The sequence below is a fragment of the Grus americana genome, chromosome Z, assembly GCF_028858705.1.
Source record: "Grus americana isolate bGruAme1 chromosome Z, bGruAme1.mat, whole genome shotgun sequence".
Classification (NCBI taxonomy): Eukaryota; Metazoa; Chordata; class Aves; order Gruiformes; family Gruidae; genus Grus; species Grus americana.
This window is the reverse complement of record NC_072891.1, coordinates 67,038,075-67,058,555: the sequence shown is the minus strand read 5'-3', so window position 1 is coordinate 67,058,555 and position 20,481 is coordinate 67,038,075. Positions and strand designations below refer to the sequence as shown.

Sequence of the window (20,481 nt, the reverse complement as noted above, 5' to 3'; positions counted from 1 at the left end):
CATTTCAGTAAAAAAGTGTAGTTGTAACAAAATTTGGCTTAAATTGTTAGTGTTCCTCTATGTATCAGTATGAATGCAGCTATTTCAGTTCTTATACACGGGTCACAATTGTCTATATGAACAGTCAACAAGCCTTACAGAAATAGCTCATGGAATTGCATTGTTTAAAATGATCACTTTTTACCTCTGATTCAGCACTAAAAAGCTGTCGTTCTCGTTTATCTAGATCTCTCAGGGTTTTCTGAAGTTGTTCTTCCAAAACAGTATATTCTGCTACCTAAAAGAACAAGAAAAGGCTTTTTTTTCCCCTGCAATAATCTTAGACAGGCAAAGAATTTACTCTTGCTATGATACAAAATATTGACAATTTCTGCTTGGAAATTTACATATAAAACAAATCAGCTCTCAGTGACAAAATCACAATGGAAAGCCTTTCTTTCTAATACAATGACAGCTAGCAGGTTACCATACATAGCTGTAGAAGTGGTTTTTGACCATGCAAGTGAAAGGCAATTAAAGCTAAAAAGCCCCCAGAGAAAGTAAACTAACCTAAAGGATTTCTAACAAGTATTCTACGATTAAGGGCTACTTTTAATTTTTCCACTGTTGCAGACTAGATGCATGCATATGAGTAGGTGTGAAGACTAATAACAGATCCTTTGATCTACATTATAGTTACAAAATACCTTGTCAAATTTATAGTGATATGAAACTTATAATGAGACTTTCAGCAAGTATGAGTTTCCTTACCTTTTTCTTCACTAATGATTCTCTCTCTCTATCTCTTTTCTTCCATTCTTCTGCAAGTGCTTGCATATGGGCCATTTCCTTCTTTTTAAGCTGTTAAAAGCCAAAAAAAGGAACAAAAACCCCACACCAGAGAACCAAATCAAAGTTGTTGGAAGTGCAATTTTAAAGGACAGAGTAATAGCAGAACTAAGCCCTGAAGCAAAATAATTAAAACCTAAGTTTAGTACACTGACTTATATAATTCATGGTATGATTCTGATAGTGAAAAGTATCTCTTACCCTTAAGTACAAAAAGTAAAGCATGTCCAAGTTTGATAAAAATATCCTAACAAATAGAAACTACATTTCAAAAGCAGCATGCGACTAAGAACACCTAGAATGACTTCAAGAGTAGAAACACAGCAATGGAGTTTGACTGAGAATAAAGAAATACATTGTTAACATTTAACACAAATAATTTGTCTTGAGTATCTACTGTATTTCATAAACAGAACAGAAAAAATTGTGAAGCGAGTATTCTGTATTTCACTACCTAGCAGCTAATTCAGTCACTTAACAGAAAAGAATTAACCTTATTTAAAAGTATGGAAGATAGTTGCGTACATTCGATGTTTTAATATTCCATATAAGCAAAATGTAGTTTCTCTTTGAAACAGTTGCAAAGTTTAAGGAAAATGCAGTTAATATTCTTCTCACCAATTCTGCTAAAGCTTCTCTGGCAGTCATGCAGTTTAGAAAATAAAGAGTAAAAACCTGATTTTCAAAAATGTCCTCTTGCATTTCCTTCCACATTTCTAACTCCAGTGCTGCTTTGTATTCAAGAGTTTCTCGAGGTTCTGGATGACTTTCTGGGGCGCAATGAGGCTGAATGGGAGGGACATGCCGCTGTGGACCAGCGCCTACACACTGATATAATAACAATAGATTTTTAAGTGGAAACCCAACTTTTCACAGAAATGTTCAAGGAAAAAGGGTAAGATTTATATAAAATTTACTTGAGAAGAATCTGACACCAGAACTTCCTGCATTTTCACAAGCCCGTAGTCTTCCAAAGTGATAGCATATGAAAGCTCTGCTATTCTGTTGCCTGACCTATAAATAGCATTAGAATATTATTTTAATGAAAACTGACTTAGAAACACAGAAAGTGAATTGTAAGACAACACAAAACAGCAAAGTTTAAGTGCTAAAATGTTCCATGTAAGCTCAGAGACTCTAAACAGTTGCCTAAGTGACAGTCCAAATGTGCTCTCCCATGTATACTGTTTTAACCTAGGGACTGATTTATATGTATAGAGTAAGCTTTCTGACTTTAACAGACAACTTGTCATTGGGAACCTCTTTACCTAACACTGTACTGTAATCAACACATCCGTGTAATGAGAGAGTGATCCAAAATTGTACCTGCCGTCTTAAATCTTTCTAAAAAAAATATACTTCTTGAATAAGGTATTGCTGCTGATTTTGTTCTAAGATGCTCAATGAATTTCATTAGTCTTGCTTTTTTAAATGTTAACAGTAACTTTCTGGTTATCCACAGTACAGTAAGTCACTTTGCATACCATGTGTGGTATAGCCATCCTTGGATTACTAAAAAACACATTTCTGGAAGCTTCAGCACAGAGAACTGACAACTTTAAATCAACTTACAGGTTAAGCACCTACCTGCTCTTGCAGTGAAAAAAAGTCTAGATAACAGATATTTTAATAAACTAATCTGAAATTAGTTGCAGTTTCTGCTTAAGTAGAACAGTTTGTCTCTGGCTGTCTCATCTCTAATTATAGACTAACTGTAGTAAAAGTAGTTTTCTGCACAGAAAGATATTAAAAGAAGGGACACACTCAAATCATCTAACAAAGTTATCACTAGTCTAACATGAAAATGCACTGCAGTGTAAATCTGTACTTGGTCAGAAACAAAAATATAATTTCAGTTATAACTACTCAATGATGCAAAGGCAATTACACAATCACTTGAAGCCTGGAAGCTGCAGAATTCGATATAAAGTGATTTGCAACAAAAGGCTGCAGGAATTAAGCATGGCTGTAGTTTTCAAAGAAATTGTCTTCCAGCAAATAGAAAGAGACAACACTAAAATATTTTTTACAAAGGTGCAATGTTCTACACAGTTATTCACAAGGGGAAAAAAACCCCACCACCAAACATCTGTACTTCACATAAGTTAACATAAATGAGTGCATTAAATTCTTACAACATTCTATCAAAGAAGATTCAAGGTAGTGAAATCTCAGAAATCTGAGTAATTAAGTCAGTTTAACACATCAGCGTAAAAAGAACATCACATCAATAACAGCAAAGCTAGAAGGCTATCAGCACAGCAAAATGCAGACACTCTTTGAGAATGCCATCTAGTGGTTATTAAGTTTTGTGCAAGACCAGGTTTCTTTTTAACAAACTTACTGATGAAAGTGTAAACCTTAATGTATGGTGAAATCATAAAGTAACTCTCAACAGAATCAGGCTATGCTGGCCTTCACACAAAAAAGTGTGTTTAAACAAAGTCAAAGATCGATTTTCTATCAATTTGGGAGGAGTTACTGTGTCAGTAACTTGAAGTTTCCTGTGTGTCAAACATAGAATGTTTTAATTATCTATAGGATTAGAGGTTTAAAACCAACCTCAGTCTTAATAGCAATTATATTTCTAAAGGCATAATCAAGTTTCATTATCACACAGAAAAAGATGAGGGTCTAGACAGTGATTGCTAGCACAGTTCACATCTTCAACAAGGACAGAAGACAGCAGTAACTATAAATTAAGTTTCTTCATATACAAAAAGAATGTCACTATTTAAACAAATCTTTATCTTCAGACAGAATATTAACTAATAACACTGCTCCTTTTGATGTACACAAGCTCAAATCATTGCTACTATCACAGGGTATAATCCTGAAATAGAAAACCTCTTCACTCTACATATCTATCTGGCCTCCTAATTTCCACTGAAGTCAGCTGCATCTAAAACCACACTATGGACAAACAGTCTTAATTATTTTCTGGAATATCAACAGCTTTTTGTAATTGTTAAGTAACTTAGTGCCTCAAAAACATTTTTCCCAATTATTAGTTTTCTTAATGGATCTGTGAAGCTTACCCAAGATCATGATTTATATAAAGGTTTACATTACAATGACTCTGGTAGTGGTGTGGCGTTGCACAATATGCCTGTGTCAATATAACTTTTCATCTCTCAGATGCCTATTTCCACTCCCATATGGCAGTACTCTGCAGCCTGTTTACTTATCCAAAAAGGTACACAGGAAGAGCTTGCCCTTTTTCAGGGAAATACTAACCAAACTATTCTTCAAAACTTGTTAGTAATTTTTTTAAATAGTTTTACCCTTGTGCTTCTGTGACACTGACTGTTTCATTACAAGTCTGACGCCAGCATTGTTCACCATTACCCAAGAATCGTGTTTTTTCTGAAGCAAAAACATTTGAAAGTTGAAGTCTTGCCATCCCTAGAAGTAAGTCTTTAGCTGTTTTATCCTTGTGCCACAATTCAACCAGAAGAGGTAATCTAAAACAAAGAAATGATTTTACTGTCAGGCATCAACACAAAAGAGGAAGCATTCCTATTCATTTGGGAAAAGGACTTCATGTTCTAAAAATAACTTCCCAAATGGTGGCAACTGTAAACATGAGATGGGTGTACTGCCTCTCACAGAGGAATGAGACTGACTGTATCTTCTCCATCACTTCCTTTGGTCAGATTATCATTCCCTTCTTCAATTATTAGCAAGAATAATGCTGAAATGAAAGTGATTGACTGAATAATCTTAACAGACCTAGATCATCTTCATTTACAAATACTTATAAATAAATTTTACTCAACTGCTACTCAGAATACATCTCCTCCACCTCTTCTTACAAAACACCACTATTTCGATGATACTTTATTCCACATCTTAATTAATGAAAGCTGGTGGTACAACTGGGAAAATTGTGCCACAGCCCTCAACACTCAGCTGCCTAGGTACTTCTGTATTTTCAAATGTATTGGATAGTTATTGTGTATTAAAAAGAAAAATAAAAAAACTTATCTATTTCATTTGAAGTAATACTTTGTTAAGACTATGCTATCAAACTTTAATTTATCAACTTACAGCAACAGCACTTGTTTCTGTAAGCGATAATCCCTGCATAAGTAGTCAAGAGATAAAAGCAAGAATTTTAGAGTCCCTGTCTTTAAATTAAGTAATAGAGAAACTGGAAGAGCAATGTATTAAGTATTCATTGGCATTAGCACTTGGATTCTTTACTAAATTCTCAAACTGATGATCTTAAGTAAAAAATTTGAACTTATGACTGCATTTACAACAAAAAATAGAAAAAGTGTAATTAAAATAAAAAGAATACAAATTACGACCTGAAGAACGTATCTTGAAGCTGATGAGGTATAGTTGCAAAGTCAAATGCACAGTAGGACTGTGGAAGAAAGACTTCCATGTTCTTTCTGACTTCTACAGGAGGGCTTGTCATAATAGGTGCTGCACTGCCAAAAAATGGATATGAGTACCTAATAAAAACATTAACAAAAATAATAAAATAATTTAGTAAATAGATACTTTTTTCTTATAAGTTCTGCAACAAAAAAAAACAATTTAGACATCTTCTACTGAAGCATGACTTGTATTAAAGTTAGCAAAATTTGCACAAATGCATCCAACAATAGAATTTAGTTCTCAAATATTCATGCTTTCGTTTGCTACAGCACTGATCCAGCTTCACTTGTGTTTGCTATTATTTTGACAAAAAAGCTTTAATAACCTGTATGTTCAGCACCATATGAATTAATTTTTTATTAAAATTCTGCAATCATTATATAAAGTAAGCAGAGAAATAGAAGAAAGGAATATTATATTCAGCTGTAGATTGCTACTTGAGAGCATTTATAACTATATTTACAGCTAAGACTGGTCTAACATGCAGTAATTGATAACTAAGTTATATGTATACGCAGTGTCAGAACCATTTGAAAATTTTAGTCACATTTGAAGAATTTAGTTTTTAATTCCCATGGTTTAATTCCCTAAAAGTCAAACCATTTTACCAATATGATTTACAATGTGGCCTGAAGCTACTATACTAGCACAATTCAGTGTATGATAAACTCCAACAAAGGGGAGGCCAAAAGCCTCTTGAACTTTGCTTTGCTCAAACTGATGATGCCAGCTGTCAGCTAAATTACTAATAAAATAAATGCTGCATCAGATGCTGCTACTTATAAAATTCCCTACTGCAACTGCTTGCGCAAAACTGTTTAAAGACCTTGTTTAGACCTTAATGAAATAATGCTACCAATATACAGTGAAAATGCAATTTTTTACCCTGCAATTTTTCTTAGCACTTGTGTGTGGATGTTTCTTCTCTTCAGTTTCTTGCCATATTCATCACTAACTGTAAAAATTGAAGTTCATGAAACAGAAATCTATTTGTTGTCACTGTTCTGAAGCAAATTAATTTTTAGATTGTTATGTGAAAAAGCTTTTATGTGACAAAATTCCACCCATTGTATATTGTTTTCCACATACTATTTAATAATATAGCCTATAGAGAAAGTCATTAATGATGCAATCTGTATTAGTTTCTCTTTTGTAACTTCACAAATTAATGTAACAAAAGAATGTTACTTCTCCCTACCAAGGCTTGCTTCCTGCATGCAAAGACTGTCAGAAAACTCTGATACTACATCTCAGAATGATAATGCATTTGCTACACTGGTTCTTCACTTTAAGACTAGAATACTTTTCCGTTAGATGCACTGTCACACACAAACCAGGTGATCTGTCTCTTACTAAAATACCACAAGGAGTTCCTGGTGGAGACATGGAAAGCTACAGAAGTCACTTCAATCATCTGGAAAGGTAGCCAGAAGGTAATGAGGCAAATAATCCTCCTTTTCCCCTAAGGACTGAATGATGATCCATATTGTGTGAGCTCAGATATTCAAGTGAGATTTAATACAAACTACAGTGCAGGTGAGGTGTTACATACTATCTTTAATGCTGTAATGCTCAGAAGTTTAGTGATGAGCCAGATGAACATTCCTAAGTATTTCATTACTGAAAATTAGCTATGTAAAGATAAAAGGCATCAGGCAGCATATTGTCAGCAATCATTCAGATTCTGAAGGCTTTATCTTGAAAAGAAAGATATTGTTGTTACCAAGAATAAGACCAACAAAAATAAAGTGTACCTTAAAATGCAGTTTATTGGAAAACCAACTTCCAGACCACGTAGACTTCGTAAGTCTATTGAAAAGCAAAAATGGTGAGAGGCTGCTGGAATGACAATTTTCTGTGCTGACACAGGCTCAGAAGAACTGGATGCACCCACAAGGTTGTGTTGAGATGCAGCTACTGGACCATTATTGGCTAAAAACACAGAAGAGAATGTGTGCACATTTTTAATGATTTGTTCTGTCCAAAATAACAAAATATATTAAAGTCTCACATTTTAAATACAAGTGTAGATAGCTTGCTTCCTCAAGAGATTTTAATTCCTTGTAATATAACCCAATACTACCAAAAATAGCTGCTCTAAGTTACTGCTTCCAAAGAAAAAAGCAACAAAAACTCACTACACTTAAATCTTTTTAAAAGACTCTTTAATATTTTTCCTTTTTTCATTAATCTTCACAGCTATGTAAGTTTATCTCACGGAAGAAAAGTTTAGACTAAGATCCAAGATATGAGAGCACTTCAGTTTCAACAGTTTACATAATTGTTCCTAGCCAACTTGAGGGCATGCAGAAGAGGTGGGCTTACAAAAAAATCATTTGTAGTAGCTTAGTTTGCTTTGAATTAACTAACATCTTTAGTTTGGACTGAAAAAGACAGAGCATCAGATCAATTACAGTGCTCATATAAAGAAGCATCAACTATTGGTCCCAGGCTGAGGTTGAACTATATAAACAAACTAAAATGCTCTAGCTAGGTCTGTAAATCACATCTGCTTATGCCCTTTGATCAGAACCCACCTACTGTGGCATCCATTTTATAATCTAGGAAGGAGAAGCTACAGTAAGTGCCTGTCCAATTGCATCCAGGCTTCCCAAGACCTTACACTGGGACCCAATACTGCCTTCAAAGAGTAACAGGTCAAACTACAAGTTCTCCAAGAGGCATTCTCCAAAAACGTTTAAGATAGTAAAGCAGAGAAAGAAGCAAAGAAACTGTCAGAGAAGAACCCAACTGCCTTTTGTAAGTGCTAGTTGCTCTGATCCTCTTTCTTCAGTTATCTAAAATGTTTCAATTTTTGTCATTTTTACAGAAATACATCATTGTTAGCATTTACTTTATTTTTTCCCCTGCTTGTTTGAGTGTTTCATTTGCATTAACAGTAACAACACAAAATGAAAAATTCAGTATTACTTCTACATCAGCTGGTCAGCACAACATAGAAATGAAATAGTTTGCAGTCACTCAGGTAACATGTCACTAGATTGCTTGGTGCAATGAAATGGCTGAGTGGAAGTTTAAGGCTGTCACACACAAGAGAACAAAAATTGCATACAGCCTATTGTTAAAATTCATTTAAGTTGCTACATACTCAAGTTTCATTTAATGTACTAAATGCAATAAATTTTGTATTACTGGAATTTTGCAGATCTGACAGTACAGGTGACTTTGCTCTGCTCTCTGATTTGAAAATTTGAAGCTCTTCAGTATGCTGCTTGTTAACCTCTTGGCAAGACTCAGCCACCAGCCCTGAAAGATAAGTGTGACGTGACATGTTTTACATCTTACTGAAAGAAAGTTATAAAATCACTATTACCATTAATAAGAAGGCACAATCCTGCATTTCTTAACTACAGATTCAAACTAGTTGCTGGGTTCACGAAACTTTTTCTTGATACATTCCACAGAAAGGACTTAATCCTTGCTTAGATAAGATCAGTTGAGATTAAAAGAAAATTTGGCTGAATTAGCAGACAAATCCTGAGAGCATGTTCTAGGAGACAGACTTCCCTCTACAGAACTGGGCATCTTTAAGACCAATCTCAGAACAGTAATACAAGTATCATTAGAAAAATAATCATTCAGCTTTACTCATAAATCATCTCTTAAGAAGATGCATGTTCACTAACGTTTGGCAAGCTAACATTCACTCTTCTGAGCTTTACTATACCATTACAGTATTTCTTCCTCTCCCATCTCTGTTCCACTTTGACTTCTTCCCCAATCCAGATCTCAAATCAAAAACAAAACAAGGGAAGTCTTAGTAGGCTATGTGGGCTACCAAGTCCCTACAAAAGGGTAATGTAAAACCAAACAACCCAGTTGCTTGGTTTTGTCCAGGAATCTGTACATTATGAACATTTGTTCTCACAATTTATTATCCACATAGTAAATTCCTTGGAAATCTTAAAAATCCCACATTTCCCCTGGCTTCATTTTATTAAATGTGAACATTGGACCACTTCATCTCCTCATTGAGCAAGTCAGTTTCGTAATGGGTTTTGTACTGAACCTTTCTATTGTGAAATTCAGGGAATTCCAAACACTTCAAGTATTATTTTTCAGGCTGATGACTATCCACATCACTTGTAACCAGCACACCACCAAGTCCCCAGTCTGGCTCATCCAAGTGTTTTCAACAACCACCATGTTCAAATTACAAGATCTATTCTCCTCCTGTTATTTGTTTTATGTGAATAAATCTTACTTGCCTGAACATGATCAAGACCACATTTCACAACTGGGGAAAAAAAATTATGTATCACATACCCTTTTTCTTTAGTTTTGTGCCTTTTTCAAGTTTAAGGCTTTGCACTTCACTTGCTGTTGCTTCATCTTCTGTTGGAGAACAGTGTTCAGCTTGATATGGGACTTTCTGGAATCTCTGCTGCAGGCTCTCCGTTTTCCCACTAGTAGGTGAAAGAACTTTCTCCTGTGGCTCTTTACATTCAGTTGGAGCATTTAAGGGAATCAAAGGCTGAATGAAGTGATATAGTTTTCTTATTGATCATTGGCTTGCACTGAAAAATTCTGTCTACAATATTTTTATAGCTTGAGATTATTTTTCTGACATAGAAGAATGAAGCAATGAAAGGATTATTCATACAAAGCAACTTATTCTTTCAGGTTTTCTTTTACATACTTAACTGTCAAATATGACTTAGAAATACCAATTTTTTTTTTTTTTTAACATGAAACTGTGCAACAGTCTCTAAACCAACAATAAACAAGCAAGCTATACCTGGGCACTCAAGCTCTCCTTTTGCAGAATTACAGATACCCCAACAGTAGGAGCCATATCCAAAGGCAACTGTGGCAGTTTCTGTTTAGCTCTATTTGGTGGAACAAGAACAAACGCTCCTTCTATTGCCACAGGGTGTTGATCAATCTCCACATTTCCTTTCTTCAGTAGTCCAGACAGGGGTATTTCAGTGCTTCCGAGAGATTGGTCCCCACAGCAAAGATGGATCTGTATGCATATAAAAATGCTAGAAAGTAACTGGCATGCGCATTTCCACTTGAACTGTCTGTTCACCCTCTACTAAAGGTAGCATAAATACAACAAATCAAAATGATCACCCCTAGGCTAGTCCCTGTATGCTGAGAACAAGTGTTTTAAGGAGTATAAGAATAGCTATGAAATTTCAGTATTGAGCAGGTAGGATTTGCCCAGTGCCAGCACAGTAGCAGATCACTGCACTGTCCTTTTGAGGACCTGTCATATCATCCCTTTTGGAGGACAAATTCAATAGTCTGTGGCTTCTAAACACAGCACAGATTCCTGCCTTTAATGAATAGACATATAACACATGACTGCAAGGTAATAGAAAAACGGTATTTGAAAGCTCAGCCTTTGTGCATATATTTAGACAGCAATAGCAAGGATTTTTGGAACTAAGTAACTGTGCTCTTAATTCTTGGTAAGAATAATTTCTGTTGACAACTCTTCCTTCGACAGCTTAGTATTTATACACCTAAATAAAAGACAGATCTTAAAAAACTCAGTCTAAGGCAATTTGTCTTCCACAGTGAAAGCTACTCTTTGAAACTTACATACCAACTTGCTCTTTCCCAAATAAGTCACTTCAGTTCTGTTTCAGTAGATTAAAAAACTGTGTTCTGATCCTTAATATTTATTACACTTAACGAAGACTTTAATGCTAAAAGGTATCAGCTGCCAATATACACACCTAGGTATGTGTATATATATGTACATACACACACACAAATACAATCACACAATATACATACACACTCCCTTAGTCTGACAGCTAGCACTTTTTACAACTAAAGACTTAATTTTCAGAAAAAATATATTAAGGATCAGAATACAGTGCTCTGATCCTAAATTTTAAGAAGTCGAGTGAGAAGTCAAAGAAAGAACATTGTAAATCAAGACGTGGATCTGACCTCACAACAACTCTTGTTCAAAAGGTCATTCTTTAACACAATGAAAAACAATTCTCTGTGTGTCTCCATATATACATATGTTACGTTAAATGCTTTGTTTCAAGACTATAGACCAAGATTAAATTCCAAACACATCAATACACATGCTTCTCCAAAAACTGTCATTAGAAAAATATTTAAAGTTGAGACAAAAAAATCTCAAACAATGCAAGATTTAAACATTCTTAAACTAACCTGAATAACAAAACTAGAATGGTCCGTACAAGTTTAAAGGAAAATAAATTTAAAAGGGTCCAGATCCAGAGACTTAGTTTGTATGACTAACCCTGTATTTCTTACCAGCTGTGTTATTAGAAACCCTATATTAGCCTCAACCAAATAGTCTCTTGTTTTGTAATGAGTTAAGTGTAAGCCAGACACAGATTGCCATAAACACTTTCAGTACTACCAATATTTTGAATCACAGAATCATTTAGGTTAGAATAGACCCTTAAGATTACTGAATCCAACTGTAAACCTAACACTGCAAACTCCACCACTAAACCACGTCCCCCATTTAAAGGCATAGCTAAAGATAAGCTATATCGTGTAACAGCCCAAATATGGCTGTAATGTATTTAAAAATAGCATTTGGCTAAGGAGTGGGGAAAAAAGCCAGACCTCCCTTATTATTCACAAAGAGTGCTGAGGACACTGATTTTAGAACTTGGGCAAGCGTGACCTGAGCAGCTGGTGTGGGTGAGGTTATCACCAGCAGCACAAAGCAGGACTGTGGGTTGCAGACAATCTGTTTGCAGAGGAGGTACCAGAGCTCAGAGCTCCTGAAAATGCCACATTGGCTCTTTGGTAATATCATGTTTCAGTAAAACATTTTGCCATGACACGTAACCCAGTTTTCTATAGCAACTAAACTAAAAGGTTGTACTCCATCTGAGCTAGAAAACTTGCTGCTAGGGTTTCTCTTGTATCATCAATACAATCAACATATATGAGCCAAAATACTGTAATACAATCTAGTTTTGGAAGAAGAAATGCTTTTTAGTTTCAGCCTGAAACATTCTTTTATTTTCAGTATTTGTTTTCATTCACGTTTGAGAAGAAACAGCTTACCTGCAATTTTGACTGTGAACAAAGATAAACTTGAAGGACATCAGCTGTACTACGTATTCGAACTGAAGCTCTTTCTGGCTCAAAGTTTGAATTAATTAAATCAGTGAAAGGTTCATTTGTGACATCATTTCCCAGTAAGGAGTAGTAGAAGAAAAACTCAGGCTGTCGTTCAGGAAGCCTCATTGTACTAGGAACTAACTAAAAAAGATGCAGAAAAGTATCTCTTTCATCAATGTCCAGTTACAGTAATCCTTAAGCATTATCTTGGTGATTAAAGAGCTTAAAATGATCTCAAACTACTAAGCAGCTGACCTAAATCCTAGCTTGCACCACACATATAAAATAAAATGAAAACTTTTACATTAATACTCATATTGGAGAAAAAAAATATTGCTTTATCAGCATACCGATGACTTGCAAAATGACCCATTTTGAATTACCTTTAAGATTTATCCACACCAGGAGCTGTAACTGACTTGATATAATAGTGTCCAGCACTGCACAAATATTCAGAAATAAGCAGTGCCTCCACAAAATATAGTGTAAATAAACAATGCAAATTAGAAACTGACTTATATAATAACTTATGTGATTGAATAAGAGACTGGAACAGCCAGAAACAGCTACTTCATCCTGTAGCCACTGCAACTGTGAGTTCAATGCCTAAAAAGGCACAAGCTACCCCAGAGTGATCACAGTAAATTTACTTCACAAGGTCCTGTAATTCTGACATGGAAAATGATTTTCTCTGGAAAAAGATGGCAAGACTAAGGAGAGTTATAGATCAATTAAAATCACGCTGGCTTGGAGTCATGACTTTCACAGTAAGTTGGGCAAACCTGTATTTTCAAATCACACTACATCTATCAGTGTAGTACAGTACAGCATAAACACAGCAGCTGAGGTCTAAAGCTGAAATAATCACATTAGCATGGTACTTCATCCAAGCTAATAAGTGTTCCCTGAGGCAACATATAAATTCTACTGTTTCATATATCTTACAGATCTGAAAGGTATTTTGTTTCATTTGAACTTCAGCACATGGACACCACATTGAAGACTGATACTATCCATACACATACTTTTTATACTCTATTGTAATATAAATGTATGTATGCATTTCATGAAAGTGCATAGTTTAAAGTAAATGCAATTTTAGTGCTCTAAAAGAATTCTGATCTTTCATCTGTAATTTGAATTTTAAAACTTTATGTAATGCTTACATGTCAAATTAATACATATTAATTCTATATGGGACAAGGCTATTTATTCCAAGAAACTTACAAGACAATAAAAAAATCCAAACTAGAAGCAAGGCATGGTGGGGTGAAAATACAAATATAGGATAGTACTTAAAAACTACACATAGCAAGGAAACAAACCTGTTCCAACTGTGCGGCAAACACAATGGTTACAGACAAGACAAAGTATTCTCTGCAATATTCTGCTGGTCCAATTTGATGATAGCCCTCTTCTTCATTCAAGACTGGTACAATACTTTTAGGGTCTAGTCCAGAAAGAAGGGCAGATGCTAAGAGAGAAGAAAAAAACATAAGTAACATGTGACCTTATTAATTCCTGCAGGAATCTTATATATGATTTCATCAGGTTAGAGTCTACCATGCTGTTTGGTGTTTTTACTCATTAAAGGAAATACACGACAGTAACTGCACGTGACAAACTGTTCAATTGTTTAAAGTAGTACAATGTCTCATTCTACAGACCTTTGGAACGTTTCATGTGAAGATTTTTCATCTGAAGTCTCCAGTGCATAAAGAACTGTTTGTATTCTAGTTTACTGGTTTCTACTCTATAGTGCTGGTGATTCAATACCTTTCAAAGGACCTCAGGTTACCCCACATAGTCATAATTACACAGCACTTTTGCTTGTGAGCCAAAAGGCTCTGTTTCAAATACTGAAACCTTTAGATCACTTAGGTCAGTGAAGCAAAAAAAAAAAAAAAAAAAAATCAGAGTATGAATCCTAAAAGGAAAACATGTCCTTAACTATTTGACTACACTAGAACTGGGTAGTCTAGCACTGTCATACCCAATGCTTGGAACATTAATTTTAAACCTCTGAAAATGTACGTGTTTTCCTCCACTGCCTAAATATGGTATTGACTAATCTTGAGATGACAGAAGAAAGGGAAAGTTGGCAAGCTTGCAGGCAGAAAGATCACAAGGAAAGCACAGATTAACAAATTGCGTACAGTAGTTCCTTGCCTCCTTTACAAACTTTACAGCATGCAAAATTCCCTGTGCTTTGTTGTGGACCTGAAAGGATGGAGTAAGTTAAGTGATCACACTGGAACTCCAATACTGCCTTAATCACTCTTGCAATGCAGCCAAGTCCTGTAAGTCTGGGCCAGAAACCTCATACAATGCTTACTGCCACTGACCATTGTGTTTTTACAAAACCACAGCCACAGATCATAAGCAGATGATGAATTTAGAATTAGGAAAAAGTTACCTTCGGGGCAAGAAGGTGAAGTATTGTAAGGTAAGTAGGACAAAATCCACTAGTTGTAACAGAGTTTTTAGAAATTAAGTAGACAGGCTTTTGCATGGGGGATGAAGGGAGAGGTAAATCTATTTTTGTTTTGGGGTCTTCTTTTTTTTTAAAATCAAGTTTTGAAGGTTTTGGTTTTTTGAATTACTAACTTGCATTAAAAATCCCAGATTCTTAATGAAAAGCTCAGCACATATATTAACACTAGTAGGTGTCTTTTTGAGCTCCAATACATTTTTGACACATTTCACTAATTACTTTTGAGAGGAACATACAAGGCAATCCAGAAGTGGAATGAGTCCCAACAATTAAAGTAGGTGTTACTATAAAAACTTATCAATAGAACATGATTTAAGTTAGATGAAAAACATGTCAGAAGAGAAGCAGCCTGCCCAACAAATGAAATATTGCACTTCTTTAATTTCAAGCCCAAACTACTTAAACTGCATTCTGTAAAGAAGCTCCTTTCTTACTTCTTTCATTACAGAACTTTCCAAAGCTCCAAAATGAGTAAAATGCCCATAGGAGTAAACCATGAGTCCCCAATTCTGATTTTAAAGATCAGCTGGTTTGCAACTCTGTCCACCTGAAAGTCACACAACTACCACAGTAAAGCATCCTTGTAAAGTTATTACCACAAGGTCCATTAATCAGCTGTAAAGGATATGCACTGAAAAGGCTATCAAATAAAATTCTCTTGAGACTTAATGCATTTGCAACAAGTGATGTGTTCATCTGGCACAAGAACGTTTTTAATTCAAAGTGAGTGATATTTGTATTATGTTACTTACCCTTCCCTTCTCTAGGGGGTGCCTCCTTTGCTTTAAACCCATCAACCAGTGCTTTTGAATCAATCTCCAAAACAACACCTACTTGTATTTCAGATTTAAATTTAGTGTACTTGTTACTAAGCAGAGGATACCATTTTGGTGCCTACATAATGAAAAACAAAAATAAAACCAAAAGGAAAATATAATGCTGTTACAGAAAAATTAAAATTGCTCTAGCATTTCTACTTCACCTACAGAAATATACTTTGGTTTTTATCTCAAAATAGATCAAATTTTTTGAATACGCTATTATACTAGAAGATTTTACAGAATAATTCCTGGAAGACTAGCTGAACATACTCTTTTCCACTGATTTGTACAGTAAACAAGTTAGCAAGAAAAATATGCCAAAAATATTTAATTGGAGAGAAAATCTTCAAGATCTCAACTGAGAGTGCATAGTAAGTTACATGGATCACAAATCCTTAAAAAGTGTGATGCCAAATAAGACATACAGGTCATAACAGGACCCCAGTCAGAGTTATGTTTTGATCAAGCACAACATGAAATTTTCATTAAGTTTATATAAACAGTTATATTCTGTTTACTCTATGCTGTGTTAAGGGGCTGGAACTTCTGATCGCCCAACACGTCTTCCACAGAGGCCAATTAAAAAAAAACTTAAGACTTGATTTCATGATGGAGACTCAATTCAATTGCTCAATATCAACTGTTTTGATAAGTTTTTCCATGTGATAAAATCACAGAATTGCTTAAAAGTATTGCTTGCAAGTGTTCTAATTCTCAAATTCAGAAGTGCAAAATTAGTGCAAAAGTATTTTCATTTGCCCATGTTCTTATATAGGGTCAATATGTCTCTTCTCTTAAAAAAAAGTACACAATCAACTAGGAGTCATACTCCAAAACAAGACTCGACAGTTATTCAAATTCTACTATCTGTAACAATACCATAATCAAAACATAAGTTTTTAAAGCTTTATACCCCATACATACCTGTTTCTTTTCCTGTACAGCCCTTAAATCAAGTACAATATAGCCTATATTCTCTTTAGCTGAAGATACAGTATCGAGTGCAAAACATTGGAGTTTGATAGGTGTACGCTGCAGCCTGAAAGAACAACTCAGTTGAAATCCAAAATGTCAAAGTTATCTCTGCAATTAGTTCACAAAAGTAACTTGCAAGTGTCAAGCATATCAGTGATATAAAATTTATTTGTTACATAACTAATTTTAGTAAGTCAGAAACTGAGTTTATATTGAATGTCTAAAAATTCATTATTATGTGAGAGAACAAACAAGAGGATTAAATTTGTAGGAGGATTGCATTGGAATCTCAGTCTCAAGTGCTGTTAAAATGATGTTAGTGACAAACACCTTCAATCTCATCCACATACAAGAAATAAGCACTGCACCTCACACGAAACTGGAATTTCACTTGTGAGGGTAACTTAAAAATAGGACTTATGCATTTGTGCAAAGCATACTTAGAGGCATAGAGAAGGTGTCTAGTATAAGGTACATTATGTGTTCTTTTTCTCGTCAAACATCAAAGATAATATGGCCTTTTTAACTTATTTGAAAATATGGAGGCAATATCTGTCAGTCAAAATTAAATAACAGTTATGGAAACCTTATTCAATTTCTCAGCTCTTTCATTTGACATTTAAAAAAATATTTTGCATAGGCTTTTCAGGCTTGAAGTTCAGTTAATTCTGTGTCACAGTATACATAAGAAAACTTCCATCCAATGCTTGAACTATAGCATTACTAATTTGCTGTAAGCTCTTGGGTTTTTTTCAGTAGTGTAAAAACATACCCTTCAGAATTTTTAAACATCACTCATTTTACCACATACAACTTTTGGGTTTTTTTGGTAACATTATGATAGATCCATGTACAGCTAAAAGAAAGTTTCTAAAAAAATTCAAATGACAGTAACACAAAAGAAATGTATTTCAATAGCTGTAAAGACAGGAAAATTAAATTTTATCTCCAAATTAGATTTAACTTTCTAATGTTACCTGTGCTGATGAAGTGCTTTCCTATCAAGTTCCCACGCCAACTCTGTAGCAAATTCTGGCTGATCTGTATGCTCTACAGGATCAGTAGCCAACTGCTCACCATCAAACTTCGCTTCAACTATAAGTACGTGCTTGGGTCGTTTCGGAAAATAGCGCCCTGTAAAAGAGTGTAATTGCCATGCGCCATCACTAAAAAAAGAAATGGGAGCTCAGATTTTTGCCATAAAACAATTACATAAAAAATATTTCCCATATCACCTTCCCTGTTTACTCTAAAGCTATGCTCCTCATTAAAAAAAAATTCTTCTACTACACAGAATTAAGAAAGAAGATCACATGAAACAGCCTATTTGTGAAGCATCCAGAAATAGCAAGACATTAAGTAAAAAAGAAAGAAAGAAAGAGGGCAACCAGTATGATCTAATTTTGAGAAATCTATGATTAGGAATAGATCAAGTGAACAGGTGAGAGACACAGATTGAATATTTTGCCTCTACTGCAGATTTTACCCCTGTCCCACTATAAAGCAGCAAAACGTCATCTAATGAAAGCAGTGAAAGGTGGTTTTCCAACTACTTGTTGAAAAAATATTACTAGATAAGAGTGCCTGAAGTTGTACTGGACTTGTCCTGGGCTCAGCATCATCCTGTATTCTGATTAATAATTTATATGACAAAATAAAGTGAACATATAAGATTTACACATATCAGTGTGGAGAAGGGCTACATGCATGTTGGAGGACAGGATCTTATTTTAAAGCTACCTTGGCAAACTACATAAATAGACTGAGTGATAATAAGATTTACTTGACAAAGAGAAAGCATTCAGCCAAAAAAAGCCAAACAATACAAAGCAGACCCCCCCAAACAAACAAAACCCCCACTTGTACACTAATTATACATCAGTATGTATAATCTGTAGAAATACAAAATTAAAAATTACTAGTTAGATATTTGAGTTACTACTAAAAAAAAAGTTACAGTAGATTGCTAATAAGGGATAGAAACACCAGAATACTACTTAAAAAATAGAAAGGAGGGCCATATAAGTGAAGCGATCCTGATAACCCTAAGACCTCGGCTGGACTCTCAGTGTTTTAGTCCAAAGCTTCCGTGCAGCGTGGCCCAGCTGAACAGACTGCACAGCCCGCCGGCGAGAGCCGAGCCCCCACAACGCGTACGGAAGGGCTAGCGATGCTGCGTCTGCAGCCACAGAAAGCGCGGACGGGCGGGATGCAGAGCTGCCTTTGCCTACATACAGGCTCGATTCAGAGGGGAGCAAACGATTCTCTGCACCCGCTGGGGACGGCAACGACGGGGCTTAAGCGACAGCACTGGCTAGGCAAGTTTTGTAATGCAAAGAGAATTTTTTTTTTTTACAGAAAAGGAAGGATGCTTTCATCATGTATTTTAAATAATATTTGAGGTAAATACGTCCAGAAACAAATTGGGGGTAGTCTATCCCGGCTTTAAGATATGTACGTAGCTCTAGTAACATAACCAGCGTATTAAATACAGCTTGCCTTATCCCGCTCACTCCACAGAGAAAACACTTCCAGAGACAGCGACCGCCCCCCATTTTCCGCCCAGGAGGCCTGGACCCCTGCCGATCCCCCCCTCTGTTTACCTTCCAGGACGGAGACGACGATCAGCAGTCGATCGGCAGCTCTGGAGACCATCTCCCCGCTCCACCCTGGGGCTGCCGGGGCAGGAGCCGAGAAGCACGGCCGCTCCCGGAGTTCAGCGGAGAAGACAACAGAAACCCCACCAACCCTCCCGCCCCGCCGCCACTCGCCGCTCTTTTACCGCCTCGAAGCCTTTAAACGCCAACCGCCGTCCGCCGCCCCACATCCGCCTAGCAACAGCTCCCCGCCTGCCGCACAGCGCGCCACTTCCGGCTCGGCACTCCGCAGCCCCGCCGCGCTGGCCCCGCCCCGCCGCCCTGGCCCCGCCCCGCCGCCCTGGCCCCGCCCCGCCGCCCTGGCCCCGCCCCGCCGCCCTGGCCCCGCCCCGCCGCCCTGGCCCCGCCCCGCCGCCCTGGCCCCGCCCCGCCGCCCTGGCCCCGCCCTGACGCACTGGCCCCGCCCCGGTGGGCGCCGCTGATTGGCGTCGGGAGTCGTCACTTGCCAGCGGTGCAGCTGGTTGAGGCGCGCGGCTGTCGGCAAGGCTACGTCTGCCTGCGTTGCGTCATCTTTCTGTTCTCTGGCTTGGAAATCAGGAGTTTCGGGAAAGGCCGGCGGTTCCGTCGAGCAGCTGAGGTGTTTGCTCTGACTCTTATGGGGTCCGCTAACTTGGTGTCGGCAGTGTCATGGCACGGGCCGTGTAAAACGCGCATTGTGCACAGTATTGTCTCGAGGAAAAGTAGTCAAAAACTTCATATACACAAATATAAATATGGCATTGCAGTTTTCACAGGCATTTCACGTTGCCAGTCAACAAATACCAGCTACTTTGAAGACATCCTGTCCATTAAAAGAGCAAAGTTTCATTTTATTTTTCTCAGGGCAGGACAACCTGAATCTAGTTGTAGCAAAATGCAGCTTTGTCATGCTTACATCATTTTTTAAGGTATTCTATCTTCCATATGAAGTAATAATCAGTTAAGCAATAATACCAGGAATTAGCATCCCCTGGCATGCCAAATTACATGTACACCTTGACTGTGAAGCAAAACCCCCTGGTTTTATGTTTACAATCTTTTGTTTATTAGATAGCTTAGCAAAAACTTTGCACTGACATAAAATCCCTGTGTTTTAGTAACACACATATTTTGGAAAGATACTGAGTCACAATTTTCAAACATCAGGAGAGGGAGAACCTCTTTCCTTTTGCAGGAGTTTACTCTGGTTCTGAATCACTGTTAAATGCATTTTCTTTTTTCTGAGTTTAATCTGCCCAAGTTC

At 36.6% G+C, this 20,481-nt stretch overlaps 1 protein-coding gene across 3 annotated transcripts in view; it reads right to left on the bottom strand.

Annotated features, from left to right (window-relative positions):
* CEP120 (centrosomal protein 120) overlaps positions 1 to 19,335 on the bottom strand; it is a 39,201-nt gene extending 19,866 nt beyond the window's left edge. For 2 of the 3 annotated variants that reach the window (XM_054810229.1, XM_054810231.1), the window contains exons 1-16: positions 19,206 to 19,335; positions 17,580 to 17,736; positions 16,552 to 16,666; positions 15,559 to 15,700; positions 13,638 to 13,786; positions 12,256 to 12,453; positions 9,977 to 10,204; positions 9,505 to 9,712; positions 8,371 to 8,484; positions 6,972 to 7,149; positions 5,142 to 5,291; positions 4,113 to 4,292; positions 1,746 to 1,842; positions 1,504 to 1,656; positions 751 to 840; positions 185 to 277 (exon numbers count right to left, since the gene is read on the bottom strand). In XM_054810229.1, the coding sequence (XP_054666204.1) occupies positions 185 to 277; positions 751 to 840; positions 1,504 to 1,656; positions 1,746 to 1,842; positions 4,113 to 4,292; positions 5,142 to 5,291; positions 6,972 to 7,149; positions 8,371 to 8,484; positions 9,505 to 9,712; positions 9,977 to 10,204; positions 12,256 to 12,453; positions 13,638 to 13,786; positions 15,559 to 15,700; positions 16,552 to 16,666; positions 17,580 to 17,736; positions 19,206 to 19,257 (2,304 nt within the window). In that variant the 5' untranslated portion in view covers positions 19,258 to 19,335. The remainder of the gene's footprint in view (positions 1 to 184; positions 278 to 750; positions 841 to 1,503; positions 1,657 to 1,745; positions 1,843 to 4,112; positions 4,293 to 5,141; positions 5,292 to 6,971; positions 7,150 to 8,370; positions 8,485 to 9,504; positions 9,713 to 9,976; positions 10,205 to 12,255; positions 12,454 to 13,637; positions 13,787 to 15,558; positions 15,701 to 16,551; positions 16,667 to 17,579; positions 17,737 to 19,205) is intronic. The other variant, XM_054810230.1, reaches the window with a different exon arrangement.
* Between the last annotated feature and the right edge of the window lie 1,146 nt (positions 19,336 to 20,481).